Genomic DNA, 23,937 nt, shown 5'->3' on the forward strand with positions numbered 1-23,937 from the left:
TTTTTAGCATGTGGCTGAGGGAGCCTTTATTAAATTCAACCCCCCTCCTGTGGGGTGGGCCCAACCAGTGGAGGAGGGGGAGGGCTGACAGGGAGGCAAAGGAGGGGAGGTCTCATCTTGGAGACAGGAGGCACCATCTGAGCCAGCAGACGAACAATGTTTCCAGACACGAGAACAAGGTGGCAGCAACGGCAAAGTGTTTTTCAGCAGGCCGGCACTGTCCCTGTCTGGTCATAGAGGAGGGGAGGGGAGGGGAGGGGGGCATATCCAGAAACAATCATTAGCCTGAAGAAGAGGGTCTCTTTGGGTGCGGATTCGTGGTGCTGAAATGATTAGCTGATAAATCAGTCAGATCAGCAGCATTTCTGATGGCCAGTTTATGTCATTTATGAAGCAAAAATGGCCAAAATGTGTTTATTACAGGCTCTGAGGTGTGAAGATTTGCTACTTTTCTCTTTTTAAATGATTGTAAATTTTATATATTTTGGTGTGTGACTGCTTTTTCGGACTAGATAAAGCACTGAAGACATTGCCTCAGGCTCTGGGAAATTGTTGGCATTTTTCACTAATTTGATTGATGTTATAGCCCAAATGTTATGTTACGGCCTTATAAATCAGCACGTCAGCCCGTCCTAAAATGTCTTAGATGACATAAATGCCTATAATAAATATAGTATGAGAAGACTTCAAAATATAGCAGTCTGTTAATGTGAAAAATCCACCAGCTGCTACATTATAGGTCTAAAGCTGTTTGCTCTCTCACATTTATTGTGATTGAGAAATTGAGCACATGTTTCATTTTTGGTGTTTAAAATGTCAAAAATCAGACGCCCTCTGTTCAAGCAAAGCTCTGCAAAGCTTGTTACCCCTACTTTAGGAAAACACCTATTAGCAAGTGATTCGATAAGAGCACAGAGATGCTTTGTGTTTGCGTATACCTGTGTGTGTGTGCGTGTGTGTGTGTGTGTGTGAGATGTATCTGAGGTGAAGTGGGGTAAGCCCGACAAGCTGTAAGTATCTGTTCAAGCAAGCTGAGGCAGCTTGTGGTTGTGCTGTATGTGGGCTGAGATAATGAACCAATGCGGCGAAGTGAGGCCTTTCCCCTGCCTGGAGAGGGATGAGCTGTTAGCACGCTACGCTAGTTAGCCTGTTAGCCCCCCTGATGAGCCTCAACAGCAGCACGGTTGCAGAATTACAGGTTATCCATGCACAGTTATCACTGATAGCCCTCCGCCTCTTGCCTTTTGAAAGCAGTTTTAGTTTAGATTTGCATCGTCGTCAGGGTCCTCCTGACATAGAAAGGCAAAATATTTCATTATACCCTATGTATGACAAGGCAGAATCTAAATATCAATATTCCTATAAATGTACTGTTTTCTTTTTTCAGTTTGATGGTTGTGATTTGTTGGTACAGATGTGAGGCGTGAACCCCACGCCTCTTCAGCATGTTGCCACGTTTGGTTACTTAAGTCATTATTCCTATACTGAAACAACAGGATATAACCTTTAAAAAAAGATTCTCTTCTGTTGGAAAACTGATTAAACGATGCATGTAGCTTGCCGGGTAAGAGTCTAATTCTCACAGCTTGCTTGCCATGAAATAGACGAGGTATACATATTTTTTAAATATGAATCAGTGGAAAACTTGCGAGCTAGAGTCAATGTTAGCTACTGCTGAGATTAACCAGCAGGCTTTGCCATACTTTCTAATTCCCATGTCTTCTTTAAGATAACCTACAGTCCTGATCTCCAAAAAGTTGAGGGGGCACATGGCCGTCAGTGGAAGCAGCATGCACAACACTTGTGCTAACCAAAAAATACCCTCGCTCTTTGCTGTTTTTGTAAGCCCCACCTTAGCATTTGGCACACCCAAGGCAAAGGGGGATGGGAGAACAAGTATGAAGTGAAGAAATATCACACATGTTAGTCTGCATGAACTCCTTCCCCTTTACAGCCTTCCTGCTCAATCTGGCCTCTTTAACCTCACTTTTTTTTAAAGTTTTTTTTCCCTATTCTCCCTCCACAAAAGACAAATGACTTCTTCTAAACTAATTTCAGTTGCAGCATGCGAGGGTCTGCCTCGACGCCTGCCGGTCAATAGAGTTTGAGTAGACGCTGTGCAGATTCGAGCCACTCTGGAGCCCAGTTGGCTAGTTGTCTACCCACAGCATCCTGGCTTCTGACTTTGAGAGGATTTTCCGTGTAAAATTCTTTAAACGTCTTACCTTTTCTCACATTAACTGGCTTCTGTGTCTATGTGTGTGCTTGCTTATTCATGCACGAGGAAGCTTTTTGCAGCACATGCTGCAGGGCCAGTTGTCTGTCTGAAGAGTCCAATGGAAACAGCAGGGTTAGGGTTTCAACCTATGCTACAGCTATACTGTGTGTGTGTCTGGTCTGTGACTGCGACAGGGGTCACAGTTGTGTGACATGCCAAACCCAGTCTGGTGGCGGTGGTGCTGTCACTCACCCGCACGCTCAGCGATCGACTCGTGCTGTCATCTGCGGTATAATCTTGCTCGCGCTTAATTAGATTAAAGCAAGGAAAGCTGTCTTAACCTCATCACGGTCCAGAACGGGACCTGTTGAGATGCTCTGGACCGATAAAGGGCAGGAAGTGGCAGAGTGTCTTTGATTATTTGGCCTTTCTCTATTTCCCTGGGGAAATGTTGCTGCTTCAAGCCTGGCAAAATCTTTGCCATGACCAGGAGGGACCTTTGATTGGTTCCTGATGTGTGGACAGCCGTCGTGTCTCAGAGGGCCCACAGCAATTTATCCAGAGGATATTAAATGACCTAATGGCCATATTATTTGCACAGAACTAACCTGAAGGAATCTCTGCGTGTTAGGTAAGGTGATGAGATATCTAGCCACTGTTCTGCCTCAGTGTTCACAGGCCTGAGATTTGATTTACTGCGCTGTGAAGGTGCGTGTATTCTGTTTTCACGCAGACATTTCTCTGAGCTGGATGCTTTCCTTTTTTTTTAACTAGGATTTTAATCAAACGATGTCTCACGCTAACACACAAGCGTGGACGAGCTGGTGCGATTTTGTCGTCAGGATGTAATAGAGGCCAGAGAGGCATTGTAGTAAAAACTGTAGTGCATTGACGCTGGCCTCTTTCAGCTCTCCTTCTCTTCCCCCAACAGGAACTGGCTAATTTCCTGAACTTGATATACCATTTGGTCGACACAGAGGGAAACATCTGAGAGAGGGGGATCTCAGAGAATTCTCCGCTTTAAAAAGCTTAATGAGTGTTCAAATCTCTGGGTCAACGCTTTTTAATGTTTTACAGGTGACGCAGGAGTTTTTCTCGCTGACTTTGGAGGCACCTTAAAAGGAAAAGTGAGCAGTCAGGAAATTAAAGTTTTGCTGGGTAAAAAAAGGAGAAACAGTTTTTTTTTTTTCTTCTGCTAAGTCGTTGCCTCATTCACAGATTTCCTCTGTCTGCTCTCACCATGTCACCTGCACAGCCTTCGATGTGTCTGCTTCAAAGAATCTGTTCTTCACTCAGTCAGTTTATGGAGAGTGTCTGTTTCCTCAAGCTCTATGTCAAAGGTCACAACCCTAGCATGAGGTCATATCTCTGGTTGGCTGACAGTTGGCAGTATGACCCCCTCTCCTGGCACTGACCTCCTCTCCCCTCTCTCTCTCTCTCTCTCTCTCTCTCTCTCATGCTTTCTCTCCTACAAAGTGGCCAACACGTGTAACTTCCTCTGATTTAGGTGAACCCTCGACCACGGCGAACCGTGCAACGACCTCAGAGCCGTGGTCGTCCCCGCCCGCGTCACTGTTTCTTTAAACAGATCCAGTTGCTTTTGTTTTGCCTTCAAACAGTGGTGCTGGTGCAATAAAAAAGGAATAATTTCCAGACAAAGCACTTGTCTGCCTCTGTACAGCTCAAACATTAAACTTGTGCAGAGTATTACTTGTGCCTATTGATCGGAGTCCTCTGCAGTGGGGAGGGCAGTGTGCAAAATCAATGCATTATTTTCTCCTAGGCTAGCCTTGCTCATGCTTGTTTTTTTGTTTGTGAAAGTGAGAGGAAAACATGGGAGAAGCCACGTACTTGCACTGTGTTTCATCCTTTCCATTGACTTCAGTGACTCATTTTTAGCGAATTCAGCCTTGTTCTTTGTCATCTCCCTGGCCCTCATATTTTTTCCCTCCTTATCTCCATCGCATTCATGGGCATGAATCCACCTCTTTATTGTGGTGGGTGGGTGATGTCATGCTTGTTTTCGCAGTGTGTTTGTACTGTGAGGTTTCGCGCGTCACTTTGCCAGTCTGGGACATGCACAGTGGAGTTTGTGTTCGTCCCGTGGCTTGTTTCAGGTTTTGTCTGGCTCTTATCATGTGACGATGATGACGTCCTTCTTAATGAATCATGTATACCAATAGAGCTGCAACTAATGCTTTGCTTCATTAATGAATGCAGACTATTTTCTCAATTAATGACTAAATTATTTTGTCTGTAAATACATTCAAAAATAGCAAAGAAATGGCCATACCATTTTCCCAGGATCCTTGTTGGCATCATCAGATTGAATTTTGTCCAACCAACAGTCTTGAAAGATTTTGGCACTTTTGCTTAAAAAATGGGTAAAACGATGAACAGATCCAGATAGTTTCATGTGAATTTTCTGTTGGCCCACTAATTGATTATTCAACTAACCTTTGCAGGTCAACATACAAATATTCGCTGCTTACAGGGACCCACAAATAAATATAAACCAGATCCAGAGTGCAGCATGTACATTTTCAAATGATACACACCAATTTGTCCGTTTCATGAATAAGTGACACTCTTAAGTCATCACTTTGTACAACACAGATGAAAATGGGACGGACAATCCACCTCTTCACTCCTGTTTTCTTCCTGAACATGTGTGAGTCTGCCAACGTCAATAGCTCGAGGAAGAATACCGGTTCTTAAATGTGCAGCTAAAGATATTTCGCTTCTGGATATAAAATATGGAAATCTGGATAAAAGCTTTGTTTTAAAACTTATTCCTGTAGACGTACTGTGAAAGGTATTAACCTCCTCCATTGTGTGGATCTGAGGTGCAGCTTTGGTTGGACATGAAGTCCGAGAGAGGACAGAGAAACACAAAAAGGGGTCAGCGGACAGGAACATGGCTGGTGACAGGCTGCCTGCATGTGGGGTGGTTTCGCTAACGAAAAGCCATTGTGCCCTCGGTGAAGGTTAACTCTCTGATTCAGGGAGGCAGGAAGTGTTAGCTGCCTCCCCTGCACTTTTCCCATCCGCGGCCTCTGCCAAGCCTCAGCAGAACAATCCAGCCCCTGTGACTAAGAGGGAGGCAGGGAAAGAGAGAGAGAGTCAAAGACAGAAAGAGGGGGGGGTAAAAAAAAAGTAGAGAGGTCCAATTCTGCAGTGTAACATCAGGCTCCTACGTTATGCAAGTGTTCCCTTTTTGTTTGCCTCACCCGGGGTTTTGAAACAGATTGTATGAAGCATGATGGTAATGCAGAACATTCGCTCTGTCCCCTCCTCACCAAAACAGCCTCCATTTAAGGTAACTCTGACATTTTTCCCTCTACAATCAGAGCTGCAAAGTGGCCAGCTGTAGCCAGGTTCCGGCAGGTTTAAGCTCTGCACCCACACACACACACACACACACACACACACACACACACACACACACACACACACACATCACCAAATGGATATCACAAAATGCACTCAGAGACAAACACCCACACAGAAAATAGACATCTCAAAATATACACACACGGGCAAAGACACAGAGAAAATAGAAATCCGAAAATGTGCACACACACACTCATAAGTCACAACACCTCATACCGAATCAACAATCGCATCTTTGTTAAATTATCCAGGAAATTGTTTGCGGTGCTTTGATAACACAGGTGTTTATATGGTAATACCTTCTGGAGGCTGGATAAGAATGAAACAATAAAGTCATTAGGGTGTTACAAGAAGAAATGAAAGCAGGCTCCTGCACACACTGCAACTCATCACACACACACACACTCCGTCTCAACCAGAAGAGGCTGAACTCTTATACACGAATTCATTAAAAAAAAAGCTTTTGTCAGCTGCCTTAATGACCCTTGATGTGTGTGAACCTGTGCCAAGTTGTCCATGGAAGGGCGATTCATCTCCACTAGTGTTGTGGTTATGAGGAAGATAAAAGAAAATAGAAGAGAATAGAGTGTACACAAGCCAGAATGGATCACTCATAGGAAGGTGGCCAGTTTGTCTCACCTAAGCCATTAAAATAGCTCCTCTTAAGCGCTTTTATCTCAAGTGTTTGGTGCAGAGTTTACATTAGTAGTCACTGATATGAGGTGATACCACCACCCCCACCCCCCCCCATTCCCGTGCGAGTGTCTTATTGACATCAGGCTTATTTCCCATCTGTCAACATTTCACGTGTTCAGTCGTCTGTTGTAATTGTCTTCATCCTCACTGGCAGCAACCTTTGCTGAGCTCACCCCGCTCTCAAATCGTCCGTACGTCTGTGGGCGTGTCTAAACTTACCTGTTAATGCAAAACAGTCCTCCCGTAGGTCAAAGCTCGTCCTTCTGTTCACCTTTGGCTCAGAGGATGTTTCGTCTGTCTTTTGAGGCAGCGTCGATTCATATTTTTCTATTAACAACGGTAAAGTATGACAAGTAATGTGCATGTTGGTTGTGAAAGACGGGAAGTTAATATTGGTTAGGCTTCATTACAGTCAGTCAAATCACAGCAGGTCAAATCTCCTAATCTGGCATGACGACCATCTGGAAAGAGGTGTGCTCTGATCCTATCTTACTGTGTGGAGTAATTACTCAATTAGAAATCGGAATCTCCGCACTGCTGATTACTGACAAAAGTAATGGCATTACTGCAACACGTTACTATCCAACACCACTCTGGACGAGTGCAGTCATCTTTCCCAGACTGATGAAAACAGGAGCAGTAAGTGCGACAGACAGGCAGGGTGTAAACAAAGATGTCTCTCCACAAAGGTGCCCTCTCTCATCTGATCCCGACACATCTCTCCTACAAAGGAAGGGCTGTGCACAGCGTGCAGACGCTGCTAGCCTGCCTCTGTTGGTAAATAATGAATAGGTCACACCTGGTGGTCTCTTACAGGCTCGCTGCAGCCTCCATCCCTCTCTGGTGGTGGTCTGGGAATCGGTGTGTGTGTGGCGGAGGTCTAACATTAATCAAAATTCTCCTGCCGTCTTCATTTTTGTTGTGTTTTCTTTAACCTTTAGCTACACGGTGTCCTCTCGTGTCACACTCCAAAATGCTTTAACAGTGTTTGTGCCTTTTGTGTGTCAAAGTGGGTGTATGTGTGCGCAGCAGTGACACCGAGACCCAATAAGAAGCATTAGCCGAGCCGAGTGTTGGATGCGACCGCGTAAAGATGCGGTCAGGCACTTATATCTCCACAGAGGGTTAGAACAGAGACTGTGCTTAAATGTGCACAACAATCAAGCGTCTGTCATGAGGGCAGATGATTTCTTAAGAGACTGTTTTTAATGCCGTGGGACCATAAATGGCTAAAAGCTAATTCAATATCATTATTTGTGATCACTTCAAAAGATGGAAGGACCCGCATGGAAGATTTCTCAAATACCCAGTTGAGATGTAATGCATCGTCAGTCATGCCAGCAATCTCCCTCTCCATCAAAAAGGCTTGTCTCATTAAAAATACATGCGCCGCATTGAGCTGAAGTGTACCAATCACACCGGCTTTCCAGAAAAACTCCTCGTGCTGCTGTACAGTCAGCAGGTAATGAGCGGCTACAGGCTAAAGTGGATTTTCTACATTTTGCAGCATTTCAGGAAAGGACGAGGGTTGCTACTAAGAATTATATTCATGATGGATCAGCCTGTTTAATCAATTAATACTCCCTGTATAAAATGTTAGATTCCCATCACAAGTTTCAAGAGCCCGAGGTGACGTCTTTAGATAACTTTCTTTTTGTCCAAAACCCAAAGATTTTCAATTTGCAGGGATATAAAGCAGAGTAAAGCAGCATATTCTCACATTTGAGAAGCTGTTATTTCTAAATTTTCTGTCAACAACTAATCGATAAATTGGCGAATAGTGTCAGGACTGAGACGTGGATTTTACCCGCATCAGTATTCCCGTCAGTCTCCTCCGCGCTGTCACTCATGCCACTTAGGCCGCTGAAACCCACAAAGCACCTCGGCGTCGTAAATGTCGATTTTTTTAGAAATAGTTTATTTACTCAAGAAGAAACTCTCCCAGAAGTGCTAGATATGACTGGTTCAGTCCTGCTTATCAGCAGCGCGGGCCGTGTGTGGCAGAGATAGCGTGCGGCGAGTGCGTCACGGAGAGCGTGTGATTGGAGCCGGATTCAGCAGTCAAACAGCGTTTTATCTCTTGTATATCAATCACGGTGCACTGTGGCCCCTGCGCACACGAGCACCGGAGCTCACCGCATTGTTTGTTGTAGCAACAAACCTGCTCTGAAGTGGTATTGTGGTGCCCTTGTTTTTTTTAATATTTTTCATAAAGGTTACTGTTCTGTTGTCAGGGAAGCGGAGAGAACAGAGTCCTCAGACTGCAGGTTCACAAAGCTCAGCAGCAGCTCGAGCAGAAATCATACGAATTCTTTTGACAGCAGCTCCTCCAGTCAATAGTCTTTACAGGGTTTTGTGTTAACACCAACACCACACGAGGCAACAAGATGCACTCCACTCTGCAAGATAAACTCTTGTCATCAAGGAATTAGAGTAACTATCTGCTCTGTGTGTTTTCCTTGTGAGCGAACAACACAGCAAATCAAAAGAATGTTTACTGGGCTGCAAAAGAGGAGAAGTGGAAGTGGAGAACAAAACCGTGTTTCCTGTCTAGTGATTTGTAAAACTCTTGAATTAATTTTGGCCTGGAAAGCTGGCTCTGCTTACAGGGAGTTTTCCCTATAAACAGTGGAAGGGAGACTCCTGCCTCTTGAGTTCTTTCCATTCTTTCCACTACGACTACGTACAATCCTGCTTCCAAAAATGTTGGAACGCTGTGCGAAAGAGAAATGAAAACAGAATGCAAGCATTTGCAAATAAACTGTGTTCACCGGCAACAGTTTCACGAAGTGTTCCTGAGTCCATGTAGTAACATCCTTTATACAATCATGTGTTCACAAAGTGGTGAACCTCACTCCATCCTCCGCCTTTCCAGTATTCCCCTTTCATACGCAAACATGATGCTATCACCTGTTACCAATGAACCTGTTTACCTGTGGAATGATCCAAACAGGTGTTTTTGGAGCGTTCCATATCTTTCCCAGTCTTTAGCTGCTCCTGTCCCAACGTGTTTAAAACGTGTTGCTGCATCAAATTCAGAATAAGCAGATATTTACAAGAATCAATGGAGTTAATGAGGTAAAACATTGAATATGTTGTCCTTGTGCTGTTTTCAATTGAGTATATGTCCAAAAGGATTCGCAGGTTTCTGTCTTATTTATGTTTTGCACAGCCTCGTTGGAATCTGTGTCTCGTGTGTGTTTGCACATGCTCACACACTCAAACAGATTCGCAAAATTGAGTTGTTTGCTTTTTTCACAACTTCCACTTGTTTTGACCACTGTTTCCTTCGGTTAAGATAACCCATAACGTCCCATCGAGATTCTGGAAAACTGCAACATCAATACTGACCGGGAAGAAAGTAAATCACTTTATTTGGGACAAAAAAAAAAGTTAGCACGCCCAAAATGTACCAACACAGCTGCAGTATGTACAGAAGGTACTGCATGTCTGTGACTTTCAATTGGGCGGTACCAGGAATAATAATGTTAAAGCCATGATCAGATTCATGTTAAAAGGTCCAAAACGGCTTAAACTGCTATGAGTCAAACATCATCATCAGGCTGTTAAATGCTGTTAAAGAGCCCACTCTTCTACTTTTCATTTGCCTGCCTTCCTTCTGCTTTTTGTTTTGCATCGTGTGATCAAGATACTAAATTCTTTGCCCGAGGCACTTCTCCGTTTTTTGATGTTTCTCCCAACAACACTCCAGCCCGCCGAGGCGAGGAAGAAAAACAACTTTCCCAAGTTTAGTTGTTGAACATAATATTGAATCTTGAACATTGGTATTGACTCGTGTCCCACCAGACCAATTTAATCTGTGATTCAGCTCGTACAGTGCATCCAGCAAAAGGAATCTTGTTATTAAGCCCCTTTAATGAAACAGTCAGGATGGACTCTCCATATCTTCTCGCACTAAAAAAAGCTCATCTAAATGGAAAACACATTGTCTTCATTATTTGCAAGTGTTGAATGAAGGCAGTTGCCATGGTTACAGCCATCGGAGGCTGAAGCCTGGTTTGAGGCCAGAGGGGCTACAGGAACAAAGTGGCTCCTAATGGTGAGATTGTACAAATGGCTCTCTGAGAGGGTTATATATCGCTGGCATTTCCATGTTGGCCAACACAGCCGCGGCGCAACAAATGATCAGTTTCACATCATATCCTCGTGTCAGCGCCGGCTCGGGTTAATGAAACAAGATAAATCTCACCAAGTTATTTGCTATTCCACAGCACAGTCTGCTAAATATTCTTAGAAATGCATCTCTAAATGGCTACTCTGTGTTGTTTTCCAATGCATCTGCTTTTAAAGAGCCGTGCGGAAACTTCCAGTGTACACCAATCAAAATGCAGATTGTCTACACAGCATGGTGTCCACCCAGGAGAATTACAGCTGAATACTAAGCAGGAGAGAGCTCTCCGCTTTGACTGCTGTTTATGCTTTTGAGACAGAAAGAGGGAGGCAAAATGAGAGAGAAACGGTAGCGCTTAATTCATTTTCTTGTCTGAATGTAGGTTAAATTACCTTTAAATCCCACACAGAATTGCACATTGCAGGTAAATGAGTCACTTGGCGGCTGATAAGCAGCAGAAAACACACGCTGGGAATCAGGGACAAGGTGCCTTTTCGCAGAGAGGGACACATTACTAATAATAGAGGAAGTGGTCATGTGGGACCTCTCTGCTCTACGATTCATGTCAGATAATAATTGGTTTACCTGATACGACGGCCTGTGTTTGGACGGTGATGGGGCGGCGGTAAAACAAATTACCACGGGGTTGACCTTTGGTAGCGCGGTGCTGACCCCAGTCAGCGAGGCTTCCTGACAGGAACACCAACACTCCTCAGTGCCGTGCAGGCCAATCTGGACGCTGCTGGATGGAGCAGGATCAGAAATAGACAGGTATATAATATAATTATTAATACTGTTCCCTGCATTTAGATAGATCACACACATATATTGGAAAAATCAACATTGGAAATAACACATTTTAATGAATTTGCTTATCATGCTTTCCATAACAATGGAAGTCAATGAAAAACGCAAACGCAGTAGTTTTACTGTAACTACTTAAGTTTTGTTAATGGACACCTGGCACTTAACGATAATGTTGGCTAAAAATATTTCATTTATTGCCTCATGTCATCCATTTTTGGGAGGAATTATAATTATACGTCAAGATTAAATATGTATTTCTTGAAAAGCATGCACAGAAAGTAGGTGGCTTTCAGCCCTGAGTCTTGTCTGCAGGTCCTCTGCTCAGCCTGTGTGCAGCCTGACAGACTAAATCCAGGCTTTAAATGGTTAAAATGGGCACTTTCTGCTGCATGTAAGGCTCATTGTGTGAGTGGATAGTAACAAATGATGAGTGAATGTGCATTTCTGCCAACTCAGCCAGTCTGTCATCTGGATTATGACAGCAGGACAGTAAGGTGACATTGTTTAAGTGATTTTAATGAGTAAATCAAACGAGGGGCAAGAGTAAGAAAATTATGCCTGTGCTTAAAGACTGCTCGGTGACATTCAGAGCAAGTTTCAGAGGATGCAGCAGCATATTTCTGATCATCATCAACACAAGCAGGCGATCAAGATTTGGCCTTTGCTGGTGCTTGTAAGCTCCTTTTTTGTGTCAGACTCGCTAAATGCATCAAGGTTCTGCACACCAGCGGCAGCTCGGTGCGTCTTGTTTGTGCAGGGTTTATTTTACCCTTGCAAACAGGTTGTTCACGCGTTTGAAAGGGGCTCTGTTTGTGCTGTAGCCGGCCTTAAAGCCCGTTTCATGTCTTTGTTTATCTGAGAAGAGAAGAGTTCTCAACTCTCAAGACTTGTTTGTCCTTCCTGGGTTCAGACACTCTGCGGCGGTGGATCGAGAGGGATTCTTTTCTCTCAGTGTTCTCGACCAAGCATTCAGTCATGTGATGAAAGAGATCTAGGGCTTTCGAGGGCCCGGCATGATGTCTACGGCATCCATTTTTCTGTAGATCAAGACTAGATATCCTTCCTAATTTGAATTTAAATCCGAGGGAATTGTCTGCGGCCTGCAAGGCACGTAGCACTGTCTCAAACAGGCGCCGCTCGATATTATAACACAATTTGTATGTTAAAAAGGTGGCCCCTGTTGTTTGGATGTGTTTCTAAGTGTGAGTGTGTTTGTGTGTGCGCGCGTGCGTGTGGTCGCGCGCGTATCGACCAGTGCAGGATGTGTCGCTGACAGGGCAGCCTCTCTCTGGCCATTGTGTCGGGGAGGGGAGGCTACTTGCTTTCAATCCATTATTGACTAATCTCATTAGCCGAGGATCCTAACGCTGAATGAGCCGCAGAAACTGACTTCTCTCCCTCCCTCTCATCGGGATACACCAATCACGTGCGCACACACACAAACACATTCACAGGCAAACGTCCGTGCGTGCGCGCCCATATTGAAGCCCTCTGCCACAGAGAGGAGGGAGTCACTTGTAATTATAGACAGCAGTTTTGAAAGAAGAAGTTTTTTTTATTGCCCTTAATTAATCATTTTAATTAAGCGACTGCCTATCTGTGCTTTCTACTGGATTAGCTAATTATATGTTCAGCACTTTCTGCTTGTGTCCTGATGTATGTGCGCGTGCCCCCTCGCCTTTGTCTCTCGGCTGCTCGCGCTGTATCCCCGTGGCAGCCTGTTTGGTCTGTTGCTCATGGATCACGCTCACCTGCGCGTCTGTGAAAACAACCGCTTTGCATATCAGCTCGCTCCTGACAGCGTAATCTTTGCAGTCATGGAAAAGGAGATGCAAAGTGTCCATTTGGTTTGCACCGAGGCTTAATAATAGTCGGCAATCACGCAGCAGCTCGGCATTGTTTTTGTTTTTTTAAGTGTTTGTGTGTGTTTCTCGGCGGCCAGGTGACTACAGGGCCGCACACCTCTGCAGTATCACCCAGCAGAGAGAGACAGCAAACCACTGCAGAGAGAGATTCACGATCCAGCCTGCCTGTAATTGCTGATGGTTCAGCAGTTTTCGGGGGCTGAAACAGGAGGATACGGAATTTCTCAGCTTTCTCCGCTTCTTGCAGCATTCATTTCCTCCTCCTCTCTGATCCAGTGCGTCTCTCCCTCAGTGACTCACAGCCTCTTACACTTTCCCTCTCTGTCTGTCTGTGGATGTGTTTGTCTTAAACTGTGTGTGTGTGTATGTGCGTGCGTGTGTGTGTCCCGCACACTTCTAGAAATGCTACTGCAGGCAGCATTGTTTATGTTCACCTGTCAAGCTACCTCAACTTCCCTGATGGATGATGTGGAGCTCTGTTGTTTGCCAACAGCTAGAGATGGGCTGTAGCTAAATTACACCCATGAACATACAAGACAGGAATATTACACAAGCCATCGATCCACAGGTAGAAAAGCCCTCTAAGGTGGAACTGGCGACTGAATATTTGACCAAACATGCATTAATCCTTCATTTGTCTTCATCTGACAAGCAAAAAAGGCGAACGTTTGCTGGTGCTAGCTCCCCAAATCTGAGAATTTGGTGCTTTTCTCTGCTTTGTGCTATTATATATTTAATCTCTTTGGAGTTTTGGTCTAAAATGCGCAATTTCAAGCACTTCTGGCGTGTGTCTTTAACTTGTTTTGGCATTTTTAGACTGAATGAATACTCACTTCATCAATAGAACAAAACAAAGCATGAAAAAAGTGAAATGATGCAGTGTGAAACTAATTATTTGATATACTATACTACACTAATGACATGGCCAAAGGTACCTCTGTAGCTTAGCATTGCTGTATTTATGCAGCGATGTGTCAGTTTGGTTAGAATAAGCTTAATGCACCCTTTGATTTCACATAATGGTAAAAACTCCTCACATTATAAAGTATTTGTGCAAGCTATTTTCTTTTTTCCTAGCGTGTATGGAAGAGATTACGTGATGTTTGTGTGTATATGTGTGTGAAAGGATGGCGCTGTTATCGCTTCATTTGACAGCATAAGTCGTGAATTGCATAACGCCTCCTCTGTCCTAGCATTCAATATTCATCTGATGCTATTTTTAGCTCCTGTAAGATTATATAAAATGAGACATACTGTTCTACAAACATGTGATCCGCATCGCTGGGACTACTTGCATGCTCTCTGGCTTGCCTTCAGTGGTTTTTTTCATGATGTACACAAAGAGCGCCACACAGTAGGATGGAAGTAGTAATATACGTTGAATGAAACAAGTCAGGACGCCTAAGAAGAGAAGATGTGCACCAAAAAATATATTGACTAAATGTCTTCACTGTTTGATTGAGGACTCTGCTAAGTCTACTCCCCTCGAGAGTCTCTTTTTTTCTCCCCGGACACATTGGCATTCTTCACAGCCACACGTGAAATGAGAGGCTTCCCGATTCATTTACACAAAGGCAATCAAAACGTGGCAGTCCGCAATCTCTGGCAAATTAGAGCAGTACAAGCCGTGTGGCGTGGACCCGATCAGAGGTTGAAGAGGGGAGGTGGAGGCTGACGTCTGTCTGTTGCATGCGATTCATCACATGCCTGTATGGTTTTTACCCCCTCCACGAGGAAGATTTGTGACACAGATTTACGGCAGCCTGTGTTACCTAACCTCTAAATCAGCCCCCACACACACACAGCAGACCCCCCACCCCTCCTTCACATACAGACACACTCTGCCTGGTCACGGACAGGGCATGTAGGACGGTGGTGGAGAGAGGAGGGGGGGGGAGAGAGGCCGGACTGCTGCAGTCAAAAGCCTCCTCTCGGTGGATCAAGCGTCCGCCTGTCTGGTAATGTGTTGTCATTGACCAATTAGGAAATCCAGATCAAACAGGCACAGGGAATGGCCCCTCGCTGCCCCTCTCTAAGCACTCTGCTCTTTTTAATTGAGCACATTTGTGGAATGAGAGGCCTCTCCCTGGAGGGAGCGATGGCTGCAGATACGAGCAAGCTGTTAACACAGGATCAGTCCGCTCAGCGAGGTTATCAAACAATCTGCTGATGTAAAAAAAAATATATCTTTATGAGTCATGCCAGTTAGAGCATCATAATACAGGTCTGTGGGGCGGAAGTACAGGAGCATTTTTAGAGGAGGACATCACAAAGTTAATGAAAGAGGACTAGTTCTGTGCGGTTGCTCTGCTGGTGTTCGCATTAGCAAAGATTAACAGCTATTTTAGAACCAATCATTCATTTATCATATTGTTAAATGCTAAAACAGTGTTAAAGTGGAGTCATGAAGTCAGCTAACTGACTCTGTAATGTCCATTCAAGCGTGTCCCTTGAACATGAGCCACCATAAGCTACTGGTGACACCAGACCGAGTAAAACTGTAACAGCAAATCCTCTGAGTGTATGAATTTAGCAGTGGTGTATTTTATTGCTCTTATTCAACTTTCCATTCTTGCCAGTTATATAATCTCACTTTAATATATTTAATCTGACCAGGGAAATGCTCCACAAAGATCTGTTTCACAAGAATATATTGACTCAGATCGCTGCTAATCTTAGACGATATAACGGACTATATGATGCAGATTTATAAGCAAACATCCAATATATGAACTTTGTGATCAACTGTCACCAATACTAATGAGATCAGGGGGATAATGTAAAATCAATGGATAAATATTCAAACAAAAACACAATTTTAAAGTCCTTTTAAAAAGAGAAATAAAATGGATAAATTACATTATGCAAGAAGAAAATCTAATCTAGACTAGAAGTTTGCAGGATCAAATTATAAAGAATTGTTTTAAGTAATTTATCCAGCAAGAAGTGCAAAAGTGTTCAGCTTCCAGCCTTTCCTCTGTTTTCTATGAACTGAATGTCTTAGGATTTTGGACATTTGAAGATGTCTGTTGTGGCTTTGGCACCCTGTAATGTCGCTATCTGACAGGTATTATAGAGGTCAAACAATCGGTTGACTGAAATCATAATGAATAGTTGAATAGATGATGCCAGTAACCATTAGTTGCAGCCAAGATAGAGAAACTCCTCTTATGAAATTTTAAAATAGAGATGTTAGTGAGGTCGTTATGAGTGCTGTCGGTCGGATGGTATGTCGTCTCAGGCTTCTTGGGTGAAACAGAGAAAGCTCATGTTGCTGCTGTCCGTCAGCGTCTGGGCAGGTTGAGCTCATGCACTATTTAAAATCTCTCACTCTCTGCGTCTCCCTCTCCTCCCATTCACTCAAAGTCACAAACGGCCAAAGGTCACTGGCACAATGGAGACAAGGAGGTCATCCATCCCCCTGCCCCCACCAATAACCTCAAAACACACACACACAAGCCAACAAACACGCACAACTGCCGCTAACTAATCACCGCTGCCCGCGCACCTTACACACTTGCAAGACAGCGAACACACAAACGCGCACACCCTCCTGTTCTGCTCTCAGCCTTCTTTGAATTCCTTCCCATGTATCTTGCAGCTTGCCTGTCACTCCTCCCCCCAGCGCTATCAGTCTCTCTCTCCCAGACCTCATAATGGCTCCTCCTGGGTAGCGGCTGCGTCTGCGGCTCCCGCTATTTCAAAGTTTTAGCTGGCCGGATTAAGCGTGGTATGTGGAAAATGAACAGCCACTCACAGGAGGGACACATGAGCTGAATGCATAATAAACCAGGAGACTGGCAGGGAAAAAGAGAGCAGAGAAAGGAAGAGGGGGGAAGAAAAAAAAAAAGAAAAACACTCACTCACAAGTTGTCTGAAGCGGTGTCAGCACCTACACGGCAACAATATCACTCACCGAAATGGAAATAAAATGCCTCTTTGACTTTTCCTCTGTGCTCACAATCAAAGGCAATTTTTAAGACAAAGTGTTTCAAGGGGCTGAGGGTAGTAGTGACGGCATTCTTTGTGAGATATTGAGTGCGAATTCACCTCGTATCGCAACAGTTACTACGGTTTACACTCGGCTCGCTGGTTTCGGCGTCATCATCATCACATGCCTCCAGAATTCCTGGAGGATTGCAGAGCAGAGAGCTGACAGAGCACCACCGGCAGGCACAGAGAGCGCCACGCTAGCCGGCTAGCTGCTAGCTCCACGCTGCTCTGTGTTCGGTCGGGGCTCTTCGGAGGCGTCACGCAGTCATGTGGCTCATCTGTGCTGCCTCTAGCGCCCCGGGGGAATTGACCCCCCGCTCCCCTCCCCTGTTATTAGCGCAAGGGTGGAAGGAAATTAAAAGAGTAGCTGTTTGGAGGAGGCGGTAGAGGGCAAACAGGAGACGGAGAAATTGCTGCGACGCTCCTCATGTGTGCATGTGGCTAGGAGCATCTCCTCTCCCGTTGCTTGCTCCAGTAGCCAGGCGAGGGTAGGTGGGGACTGGCCCCCATCTGCTTTTGTCCCTTTTTTTTTAATGGCAGGCGGCGATAGGCCTCTGAGACTTGGTGAAACGTTACACTTGGTTAGAGAGGAGATATTGCTTAGGCCCCTCCATGATCCCCGGCCCTCTGTTTTCTCCGTATTCTGGGGGGGGGGGGGGGGGGGGGTTTGGAGCAGCAGTAGTGGTGGGGGCTTCAACCACCCCACCCTCTTGCCCCCACCACCATGCTCCCTTTGCTTTTCTAATCACGCTGCAGATGTGCCTGATGGCTGAACAATCTCTGTGTACTGAACGTGGGGCTCCCGCAGGAATCCAGGAGGCTTGCTTATGTGAGCTGTCATGAAAAAAGAAGTGAGAGGGCAGGGGGGAGGGGGGAGGGAGGGAGGGAGTGAATGTGGGTCTGCGTGAGAGAGTGAGAGAGAGAGAGAGAGTGGAGTGAGTTAGAGGAAGAATGGGAGATGGAGAAAGACAGAGGGGAAGAGGGAGAGATCAGTGAACAGCGACCAACGCAGCAGGGCTCCCAGGATTGAGTGTGTGTGTCTGTGTATGTGTGTGTGTGTGTGTGTGAGTGAGTGAGTGGCACAACTGCGAGCCCACCCTCGCTCACGGTTGCCGCTGGAGCTGCAGACCAAACCACATTAAATAAAAGAAATCCATTCCCAAGCCTGTTAAGGAGCCATGTGGGGAGGTGTGAGAGAGTGTGTGTGTGCATGTGTGTGTATGTGTGTGTGTGTGCACTCGAGTGGCTGTGTGTCCATATGTGTGTGCAGCAGAGAAATGGGGGAAGGGAGGAGGAGGTGATGGAGAAGGGCTGAGGGGAGGGGAGGTAGAGCAGGGAGGTGGGACAGGCAGGAGGCAGCTCATATTATCCTCCGTGCCAGCTCTGGATGGAGCCTGCCGAGGATTATGGCACATTCTGTAAAGCAACAATGGAAGCGGCGCCGATTCGTACACATTTCCATCCGCTCTGCTTTTTCCTCTGTCGAACAAACACAGCTTTGTCCTCGCTGCCCGCCTGGCCACTTACCAGGCAGAGAACCAGGCGGACACCTGGAGTCCTAGAGCTGCCCTCTCCAAACTAAACACCCCTCCCTCGGTGCAAGAAAACAGCGTCCCTACAATGTTGAGATAATTAAAGGGGAGCTTTCACGCAGGCCTCGGCCGACAGTCGGAAGAAAACAAGACATATCTCAGAATCAGAGCTCATTAAAATCATGAGGGTGAGGAGATGCTTCATCCCCCTCCTCTTCCTCCTCCCCTCCTCCCTCATCTTTATCGCCCTTAAGCAAGTGCTGCAAACAGCCGAGCCCTAGTCAATGATGGCGCAGATTAGTCCTTTATTGCCTAATTCACCTACAATAGACGGCATGCGGGGACGCCATCACCTTGAGCGGGGCGTCCCAGTGTGTCCCCACGAGGCGCGAGAGTGATGCTGATTCCTCCGCTCAGGCCACCTCGTTCCGTTTTAATAGTGTCAGCAGTACTTTGAGCTTTCGATTAGTGAGGTGTGTGTGTTTCGCTGTGTGTGTGTGTGTTGGTGGAGGGGGGTGTTTCACACAGCTCTGTGAAGGTGTAACACCCCGCCTGTAGTGTTGTTGTAAAGCACATTAGGAGTGACTGAGGGTGTTGTTATGGTATCATGATGCCGGTCCAGCACTCAAGGGAAGGTGAGAAGATCTGAGTGTGCACGTGCGTGCGTGTGTGTGTGTGTGTGTGGTCGGGATGGTGGCCAGCGTAGCTTGCTGTCTTTCTACTCCAGCAGCCGCCCTCCACCTCTCTCTGTGTACGATACTTCGGTGGAGTCCCTCTTGAGGCAGGAAATGTGTCTTCATTCAAACGCTGCATCTGTGTCTCCCTCAGAGCATAAGTTGGGTTTATTTAAAGTCTGAAAAATGTGTTTCACTTGTTTTTATGTCACTTGGGTATTTGTCAGTGTGCAGAATGAACCCAGTATAAGCTGCTTGTTTATCACCTGTCTGATTATCTGACGCTCTATTTCTTGCCCTGTCTGACTTTGTTGTAACATTGCTAAAATGTTCTCAGATCTCAGCAATTACTTTGGCGAGCACAATGTGATTATAACCAATTACCAAAACTACAAAAAAAAGACCCAATGTAATAAACTGTAAATATCCTTTTAGCAGTGCTGTGCCCGGCCCTGGAGTAGCCTGACTTGTTTTGGTTCACAAGCCATTTATATGAATAAATTAAATGTGTTTACCACTTCTGTGTGCCTTGACAGCTCAGCTGAGAGACTGTGTAAAGCGGCGAGGGTTCGTGATCCATTTGTTCTGCTGTGATGGCGGGATAAAGCTAATCATTGTCTACTCTTCTCCCCCTCAGACTGTTTTCATCCTGCAGAGCAGAGGCGCACAACTCGTCTACGTTACATTAACAGGCTAGAAACTCTCTTTGAAGATGCAGGCTTGGGTTTGGGGTGTCTGAAATAATGTTTAGATTCCAAACTGTGCGATTGTGACAGTTCAAAAAGCAATCCCTCTTACTTACTGGAGATAATGTTCTGCTTTAGTGTCTTCATTCAACATTATTTAGCGTCACCGTCTTCCAGTCCCCGCCGTGGCACAGTTTTGTCATCAAATTAAATCCGCCGCCCTTTTCAAGGTACACTTATGTAACATGATCACATAATGAGACAAACATGGACCCTGCCTGACAGGAGACAATCCTGTCCTCTGCGGGGTGCTGTGTGGAAACAAAGCTTTTAAAGTGGTGGTATAGGGGGGAAGAAAAACATTGTTTTACCCTAGAGGTGGGCTGATAGCACTGTGAAAAGCCCATTTGAAGAGGTAGGCCTCATCTGTCACTGGGCAATGGAGGAGGCAGCCATGCAGAAGCCCCCTGATTATAAAGAGATAATTTCATCCAATCCTCTGGTGGTGCTCCATCACCTTGCCGCCATCCTCCACTGCCTTTCATATTTGTTCCCAGCCTGCATCTCCTCACCCGTTTCGTTTTATTACAGCTCCCACTCAATACATATATTTTAGCTCCCCCTTGAATAGGGAAGGAAAGCGGGTCTCCCTCCTCTCCTCCCACTCTCTATCCCAACTCCACCACCCCCCCACCCCCCACCCCCCTGTGCGTGTCTTTTGTTGTGCAGGAATCCAGAGCTCTCAACTTGTTGTGTAACGCCTGCCGTGCAATTTAGTAAATTGAGCTCAAGCAACGCGTGTATCTGCACCGATTTCCCCTCGTACTCCCAAAAGCGTGCGGCAGGATTTCTGGGGTAACAAGCTGAATCAAGGCAAATAAGTTCACTTTAGGTAATGGTGCAGAGAAAATAATAAATGATAACATCTGTAAGATATAAAAGAGCATGTAAATAGGGGGAAGGCTCATAATTGCATCTGTTGTCATATCTGCACAGCATCGCTGGTTTAATCTTTAATTTGGCTCTTGTTAGTCATTAAAGATATAACAAAGGACTAGTGTTTAATTAGAGCAAGTGAATATCTGAAAATTAAATTACTCCCCAGCACTGTCATCTCATACTTTTTAAAATTACCCTGGCAAAGAAAGTACATGTAAATGTGTGAGCCCAGGCTTTTTAGGGCAGGGAGGTCAGAAGGATCATTACAATGTGTGTTTTAAGAGAAAAAAGCAGGGGTGGTGAGAGGCAGCCCTGCCTCTTTTCTTTCTCCTCATTTTAACTCTCTGTTGGAGGTAAGAGAGATGACATCGAGAGAGAAAGAGGGAGAGAGAGCGAGCGAAGGGAAGGGAAGGGCAGGAGGGAAGAGAGACGGCGAGAGCAGGTCGACTCGCTCATCAATAACCACAAGGTCAGACAGGCAGTGCCGGGCTGAGTGGGCCCTGTTAGGAAGCAGCAGCTGAGGATTTGTAGAGCTTGTAAAGGCTTAAAGCAACACCGCTCCGCCTTCTTTGTGCCACTAGCCAGGCCTTTGAAGGGCCAGGGAGACACCTGCTGGTGGCTGAGGGGCACGGTGGTCCAGGGCCACCCTCGCCAAGCATCAGCTGGCACAGAGAGGCGACAGTGTAACAGCAGCGAACACCAGAGGGATGTAAAGAAGTCAGTGAGTGAGCATATATCATCACTTAGGGGGATGCTTGTTCTCTTGTGTGACACATCCTAAAAAACAGAACAGCTTCTATTTCTATGCTAGTAATGGAGGTGTTGATGCATTTTAAAATTCTTATTATTTTTATCAACCTTTTTACCCAGAAATGAGGGCGTTTCCTATTGGAGATCTTGTATCAGGTTTGTTGAGTCCAGGTCGTAAATGCCTTCAAATGACCACATTTATTAAAAATGTACAAATGATAAATATTTATAAAACCCTGCCAAGTCACGAAGGTGTTCAACCAGTGAGCCCACACCTCCCACAAGCCTCAAAAGTCTGCCTGTGTGAGACTTCAGAAATGTCAACAAACAGATACTTTCCATCTGCAAAGAGAGTCAGAGTGGAAAAACTCCTCCGATGTCTCGATTCTTTATGAGCTTTCTAATTTATGGAGAGGAATGCACTCGTGTGCCCTTCTCTCCTCTCAAGTGCAGGCATGAGCAGCTCCAATAGGTAGCATAAAAGCTCTTTAGCTGTCTAGTGGAGTAGATTACTGGCCCTACCGTTAAATCCAGCTAGAGACCCCTAAGTGAGCATTATCAGTATGGTGCAGCATGCTGCCTCCTCTCTCTTTTCCTCTCTCTCCCTCATCTCACCGGTACTTTGTGCAGTGAAATTTCTCACTGTGTGATGGTAATGGAGAAAGATGGCGTGGGGCTGGGAGGGGTCTGAGTGATGGGGGCGAGCGTTTGAGTGAGAGATGAGGCACCGCAGGAGGAGATGCCCCTGCAGTAGCAAGAAGGAAAGATTGAGACAGGAGGAGATAAAGGAGGAGCGAGGGGGGAGAAGATGGGTGAAGGAGGGGAGGCTTTCCACCACCACCCATATACTGTATGCGCTTATTAACACACTTACCCCTCCACACAAAGCTGCAGGTCACCATGAGTTATAGCCGACACCCTGAGTGTGATATTTATTTGATGCTGAATGCAACATTAAATCAGAGCCCCACAGGCAAAATTGATAACCTTTAATGTAGCCTGTAATACTTTTTAACTTGTGATAATGTTATGTAGCATGTCAGATCACAGCCCTATTGTTTGCCTTCCGTGAAAAATTATTCCTCTGGAAAAAAAAAAAAAAAAAAAAAAAAGGTTCGGGAGGGGGGAGAGGAAGAGGTTTTCCATAAGCCGCTGCTCCAAAATCAATAGTATGCTGTAAGGGGTTTTGTTAGAGGAACTCTTATGTAGCTGGAAAGCGGTGGGAGGAGGAGGGAGAAATGAAATGTAGAGCATGTCTGGGCCCAGGGTACAGATAATTGTTAACCAAAGATTACATAATGGCTAAGTAATGTAAACAGAGAGCCACATGCCAAGTTAATGTTCTCACAGGCCAGGATGGAGGGGTTTCATGCAGCTTTCTGAGAGAATGCTGACAGACTGGCCGACTCTACTCTGTGTGTGTGCGTGTGTGTATGTGCGTGTGTGTGTGTGCACGCGCGCCTCCACCTCTGTTCATTTTCACCCCGAGGTGCTTTAAACATGGTCAGACATCCTCTCTAAGTCATCCACTGTGTCCTCTCCGAAGCTGTATGGCAGCGTTCGGGGCAACCGCCAGGGCTTGTTAAGGGTGTCACAGGAGCTGAGAGGAATGTCATCCTTTGGGCTCTCTGAGGTGCTTGTCACCTGCCAAATCAATATCTCCCTGCTCAGCTCACAGCACCACACACACACACATATACACGCTAAACTGCAATATCCTGGTGGTGATGGGATTGGCAGCTTCCCTGGAAGAGGCGAGCTTTAACTCGTGTCTGTGTGTCTGTTGCAGAACGCTCCAGTTTAATGGCTGGCAGGTAGAGGCCGAAGAGGGACAATCAACATGAACTCGATTCCGTCGATGGACAGACACATACAGCAGACCAATGACCGTCTGCAGTGTATCAAACAGGTGAGACGCAGCGTGCTGTCAGCTGGCTGATTTACTATGTGGCTGTATATTATTATGTGAAGCCTTGACACACAAATCACACGAGGCGAATTTATGTTAGCTATTACATGTGGTACAGGTGGAAAGTAGCACTTACATTAACATATGTATTGTCGTTAAGTAAAATCCAAAGTACTTCTACTTTATTTTAACATTTCTCCATGTGAAGCTTTCGACTTTTACTCCTACTTTTACATATTTCAGTGGGATCTGAGGGGTGAGTTGTTAGTTGCTTTCACATTCGCACATTCAGACTTTAGAGATTTTTATATTCCAAACACGAGACAAAACCGACACGTGAAAA

At 45.5% G+C, this 23,937-nt stretch overlaps 1 protein-coding gene across 2 annotated transcripts in view; it reads left to right on the forward strand.

Moving 5' to 3' along the window:
• LOC139349415 (zinc finger MIZ domain-containing protein 1-like) overlaps positions 1-23,937 on the forward strand; it is a 109,833-nt gene that overhangs the window by 47,745 nt on the left and 38,151 nt on the right. For both annotated transcript variants that reach the window (XM_070990186.1, XM_070990185.1), the window contains exon 3: positions 23,475-23,594. In XM_070990186.1, the coding sequence (XP_070846287.1) occupies positions 23,526-23,594 (69 nt within the window). In that variant the 5' untranslated portion in view covers positions 23,475-23,525. The remainder of the gene's footprint in view (positions 1-23,474; positions 23,595-23,937) is intronic.

Source organism: Chaetodon trifascialis, chromosome 21 (assembly GCF_039877785.1).
Source record: "Chaetodon trifascialis isolate fChaTrf1 chromosome 21, fChaTrf1.hap1, whole genome shotgun sequence".
Classification (NCBI taxonomy): domain Eukaryota; kingdom Metazoa; phylum Chordata; class Actinopteri; order Chaetodontiformes; family Chaetodontidae; genus Chaetodon; species Chaetodon trifascialis.